We start from the raw sequence: 6186 nt of genomic DNA, 5'->3' as shown, positions 1-6186 counted from the left end.
ATGAGTTATTTTTGTGTATAGGGTATCTTGGAAATTATTTTTTCATTAAAGAGAACTTCTCAAGATTTAATTCGAGACCCAGACCATACCTAAATAATTTTTCTAAAATTAGTTATGAATTTTCAAAGGAGCCTTATGTTTTTAAATAAAATTAGTTGTTGGAAGACAAGTAGGATTTTGATTGACCCAATGATAGATAGTTTAGGTTAGCTAAATTTAGCTATTGAGTACTTATGTTAAGTTAGAAAATTAACATATAGTGCTTAACCTTGCAGATTATTACAACTTAGAACCTTTTTGAGCTAGAGGAATTTGTTGGAGCATTTGTTTACCATGGATAATCCTTTTGTGACAAAAAAGGTTGAGATAACAAGATAATTTATCCTGTTCATTAGCATGTTAAATTGTTTACAAGTATTGTATGAAATGATATATGTATATGAATATGCATTGTGTGTTGCTTTTAGAAATATGTAAAGTGGGGATGAAAATGGCTTTTAGAAAAATGAAATGTATACTAAATGAAATGTGTTCCTTTAGTTGAGTTATATTGATCTTAATTGTTAAGATCAGTTATTGATGTAATATATGAATGTGAATGCATGATAGTTGCATTATTTGAAAGTCATGATCATTAATAAAGGTAGGAGTTTCACCTTAGGTGAAGTAGAATTGAAAATCCATATGGTACAAACTATCACCATAGGGAATCAGGGGCAGTGATATTTTGAGATCCACCATCAACTAAAAGGGTGTGGGTTGGAGTATACAACATCTCGATATTTGTAAAGGGAGAACTCGTAATCAAAAAGTAGTTGAGAGAGCCTTTGGCCAGACAACCTCCCATGGTAGGTGAGCTTAGATCAATCTGTTCACATAGGCTTGGTCCAGTACTTGGTTAGCCAATGAATTTACTCGGGAGTTGTTATGGGGTTCGGGTGGATATGTATGATCATGTATGAATTAAATTGATAAATTTTTAATGTGGCAAGAGCACATTTTTTTAAATATTATCTCTCTTTACATGCTTGTTTATAATTTGTCTTATTGGCATAGTTTAAATTATCTTGGTTACTAGAACTTTGTCTCACCTCATGGTTACTATTTTTCAAGTTCAAATGTAGATAAGAGTAGAGGGAAAGAGACAGGCAGGAAGTAATTAATCTACTATTCTGTATAGATCTATTTTGATCGTGTGTAAATGAGTGTATGAATATATAATATTTCCAACTAGGATTGCATGATAATTATTGATGCACTTGCATGATATAAATGTTGTATTTATTGTATTTTGGGCTTGGAATGTATGCATTAAATTACATTAGTGAATAGATGCCAAAATACCCATTGCAAGTGTATGTTGGATAGTACTTAACTTGGCTATGTAGTTAAATGGCCATTTGGTATTGTATGATGCTTAACGCATTTGATCTCATCTTGTCTAAATTGGGAGTTTTGACTAGCCAAATATTTAAAGATTTATAGGATTGTTCAATTAAGTGTTTGTCGGATGGTGAAGCAGTGAGTGACACTTCAACTATGGCACGTTAACCTATTGTAAGATGAAATGACCTTTTTGTTGTTGTATTATTAAATGAGATTTTATATTTTGTTTGAGATCAAACTACAAAAAAAGGTTTTAAAACCAATTTTGAATATTCAAATCATGAATTTTTATAATCCTTTCTACCATGGTAATTTACAAGATTAATTCATTAATCTAATTACCATGATAGTGTGAATGTGTGGATTGTTATGGTAATGTTAAGGTGGACATTACAATAATCGGTGGAACAAAAATTTAACTCTTAAAATCTCTCCAATTTTGAAGAGAAAATTTGGGGAGTAAATGCGATGAGTCCTACACTTCATTTTCTCATCATCTTTTCTTTATTTTTACTTTTCTTTCCTCATCCAAACAAAGCATGAGTATTTAAAATGGTACAATAGTATCCTGAGCTAAGTAGATGTTGATTGTGCTTATGTGGCATCAACTTCATCTTTTTCTTTCTCCTAAATGAGTGTTGAGCCCATCTTTTCTTCCCCCATATCCATTTCTCATCATCGATGAACATGAAGCAAATAAAAAATTTCAAATTCACAATCATTGATTGACATTTCTGGCAAAAGGAGTTCACATCCATAAATAAAAAAAATTCAAAGAGCATAAAGCTTCATCTAACACAAATCAATATTCCTAGAACCAAATTCTTAGAACTAATGCTTGTTCTGTGGCACAGAAGTGCAAGCTAGTACAATAATGGAAGTGGAACCAACATTTTTGCTTGTTTGAGAGGATGGAAGCCAGTTCTTTATGGAACCCAATTCCATACCCAGACTTAAGGAACCAGGTTCCATCTCTCTAAAACTTTACTTATTGACCATTTTGACCTAATACCCTTTCTCCTTCAAACAATCTAACCACAGTGGTGAAGATGATGGAGGACTATAGACGGTGATCAATCTTTCAATGATAGCTTCGATTTTTTGTTCTCATTTCGTGATCCTTCTTCTCTTAAACATAACTTTTAGATTTGCCACTTTTGAATCGCAAGAACCTAATTAGTTTGTGATTAGTTAAACATAAACTTTTAGATCCACCATTGTGTGATTGTTGTTACTATAAATTTTCTGGTGTAGAGAGAGATTCATGGAGTCATTTGTTGGAAGGATAAGGAAGAATATGATTTCTTTTTTGTTTTTATTTTAAGGGTAATTTAGAATTTTTACATATAAATATATTTATTAAATAACATTTTTTTTCTCATTTTCATGTGCATACCAAGCAAACATTTAAACCCTATTTCTACCTCCATTTCCACTGAAAACAATTCTATGTACCAAATAGGGCACAAAACTTTCACCCCTGGAACATTTAAACCTTTGATTTGCAATTAAAATGGAGAGTAAGATCTTCAAAAACTTCAAACCTTGTCACTTGTGACCTTTATGCGCACACCAAAATCTTCAACCTCATGTCTTCATCAAACCCCAAGGCTAGTGACTTTTGAACTCCATTGAACACCAAAGATACAAATACACTGATGAGAAGTGTGATGAAGAAGATGATGGAGGTGAGCAAAAAATGAAAAGTAAAGATAATGGATATCTATAAAGTTGCTAATGGTAGATGATGCTCAACTAAAGGAGCAAAAGCAATGACTTGATAGTTAGATCTAGAAGAATGATCTTTAAAGTTGCTGATAGTGCATAATGGTCGGTGAGGAGGGAGGGAGCGGCGGGGTATAGATTAATGAAAGAGGAGTGGAGAAGAAGAAGAAGCATGTGGTTGTGGCAAATAAAAAAGGAATTGAGGAGGAGAAGGAGGAAGAGGAGTGGAATGTAGATAAAAGTAGGACCCGTGTAAATTTATCATTTTTATTTTATTTTCTAGAAAAAAATGATGTTGATACCTTAACTGTATGCCAAAGGCAACTTTGCTAGCGTGTTTCTTCTGTGAAATAACATTGCACCATTTTTAAAAATATGAGGATGATTTTATGCTTTTAAATATTTAAAGATATTAATTAAGTCCTTTTAAGAATGGTTGGGGATAGATTTGTACTTTAGTCCTTGTTACTTTAATTTGGTGAGGGCATCATCAAATCTAAAATCAAATTAATAAATATAGATATTTTATTATAAATGAAAAATAAAATAAATATAATATATTTAATTTGAGATCAAAACATATAGCTAAAAAAAATCTTGGAAAAGAGAAGAGAACTAAAGATAGGAAAAACAAATGAGAGAATCACATTAAAGGACTTGGTAAGAATGATTTTAACAACAATTAATTTTATATTGATCCTTGTTTGTGAACATTTTTCTTAACAAGTCCTTAATTGTGATTCTCCTAAAATAAAACTACAAGAAAATACTTTTAAAATATTAATTAATGTATGCTTTTTTATATGCACAACCTTACAATTGGTTTTTTTCCTTCTCTTCATTTCTTTTTTCTTTTTTTTTTCTCCACCTCGCATTTCAATACTTGAATCAAATCAACACCAACGCATATTCTTTTTCTCATTGACCAACACATATTCTAAACTTCTCATTTTTAAGATATACAACATTTTTATTAAATTTTTTAATGGTATTTCACAATACATAATGCATATATCTAGGATTCATTTATGGCATTATCCATGTATAGGCCTAGGGTTGTCTATATCTAATATTTTCTTCCAAATCCTTCTCTTCAAAGTCATCTTCTACATTCACTAATTCTTTTCCTATCATCTCAGTGCTCTATTTTGTACTTGCTAGCTTTTCCTTGATCTTGTTCATTTCTATTTCCAAAACCCTCAAGTCTTACTTCAGCTTGTTCAATTTCTCTACCTTTTTAGCATATCCTCTCTTATTTAAAGCATATTTAACAAGAGGCTCTAGCCACCTCAAGTATAATCTACTCATCTCAAGTTCCTCCCACAAATGTTGAAGCTCTTCACATGCCTTTTCATTCATATCCTTCCACTTCTTGTTCTTCAAGAATTGCAAAACTCGACCCAATGTAGTAAGTGCCCACTCAGTAAACTTACAACTTCTCTTTTGCTTACAATCCATCAATGAAGGATGCCATAAACAAGGCTCCTCTAGCAGTGGAACCAATGCTTTCTCTAGTAGTCCCAAATCCTTGAACTTAGTGGCATCATCATCCTTTAAGACTAATGCTTGAGTGCCTACGGGGCTTACCTTAGAAAATTCAACTTCAATGATGCTTTATCATTCAAAATATAGCCATTAATGGGTCCTAAAACTAAGTCAATTTCATAAAAGATACATAACCCCAACCACAACCATAAACATCATCGAACTTGTGTTCTAAATCTACATTAAAGGAACATTAATGAAAGAGTATGATTATAATTCATCCTATTCTAACTTAAAATTATTGTACACTTGTAATAATGAGGCCTTCACAGTCTAATATTTTATTTACACACTACTATGAAATGGAAGAAAAATAAACAATGTGAAGGAGTACAGATTGATACCTGCTTTTTTAAATCTCTCATTGTAAACTTGATTGGCCACAATGAAAGTGTAAATTGCATATATACTCCAACCTTGAGGCAAACTTAAAACATTAGCTACATTCAAAAATATACCCATGTACTTTCCATATTCTGTTCCTTTGTATAACCAAATATTTCTATAACACACACACACACACAATGACTGAAAATAGATAAAGAAATAAGTAAGAAATTGTATTTATAGAATAAGAGATTTTAATGAAACTGAGAGATGAAAAATATGTGTGTATGATAGATTTCATTCTACCAAGCATAGTAGCTAATCGTGAAATCCTTAAAAATGTGTGCAATAATGGTCTTCAGTGAACTAAAGTTGCTGATAGTCTATACTATTTTCTTGTATGTTATATCCTTGCACTCCTGACTCTTCATTATATCATCAACTTATCATTGATTCCTACATATAATAAAAATCAAAAACTTCTCAATTGACATATAGAACACCAAAAATAGTTTCATATTTTAGTATCACAATTTTAGGAGTTCATTCACACAAGCTAGAGGGTGCATAGGATTTAAAACCAACACGTCAAGGCTATCAATGAATATGGAAAAAGAGAAATGCATTGAAAGTTAGAGGAAGAGGAAATATAAAGGGATTAAAATAGAAAAGGAAATAGAGCATGAGAAACAAGAAGATGAATGTTCCTTTCTTGTTGCATATAGGGAAGAGATTCCAAGATGAATGTCATTGTTCTTGAGAATTAGAAATTTCAAATGGAGAATAGGTACTAAGTAATTCTTTACCAAGCTAATGTTGTCCAATAACTTGGATAACTCAAGATTCCACACTAGCATATACCATTAAATAGAGTCTATACGGAACCCAATTGTTTTTCACAATTAAAGAAATAATATTTTTCTATAAAAAACAATATACTATTTCAAATATAATCTCAAAGGAAATTTTCTTTTTCAAGAAAATGAATTAATTCTAAATTTACAACTTATGCGTACATACCAATATAGGCTTTGAGCTTTTGACCTTAAGCTCAAAAGGAGGTAGCCTTGTCAATGAGGCAATTTTAATTACAATTTTTGATGAAAGCTAGAGATTAAAAATGTGTGTATGATATAGTTTTCATTCTACCAATCATAACTGCTAATCATGAAAACCTCAAAATGATGTGGAGTATTGGTCTTC

At 31.3% G+C, this 6186-nt stretch overlaps 1 protein-coding gene across 1 annotated transcript; it reads right to left on the bottom strand.

Moving 5' to 3' along the window:
• Positions 1–4317: 4317 nt before the first annotated feature.
• LOC129302642 (uncharacterized) lies at positions 4318–5118 on the bottom strand. Its single transcript, XM_054941553.1, has 3 exons — positions 5001–5118; positions 4787–4833; positions 4318–4698 (listed from the first exon to the last, which is right to left on the bottom strand). Exons 1-3 carry the CDS (start codon positions 5116–5118, stop codon positions 4318–4320), a joined length of 546 nt encoding a protein of 181 aa, XP_054797528.1.
• Between the last annotated feature and the right edge of the window lie 1068 nt (positions 5119–6186).

Source organism: Prosopis cineraria, unplaced genomic scaffold (genome assembly GCF_029017545.1).
Source record: "Prosopis cineraria cultivar Desert tree isolate PC_DT_omini unplaced genomic scaffold, ASM2901754v1 PC2, whole genome shotgun sequence".
Taxonomy (NCBI): Eukaryota; Viridiplantae; Streptophyta; class Magnoliopsida; order Fabales; family Fabaceae; genus Prosopis; species Prosopis cineraria.
The sequence above is the reverse complement of the archived record's forward strand: the minus strand, read 5'-3'. Positions and strand labels throughout refer to the sequence as shown.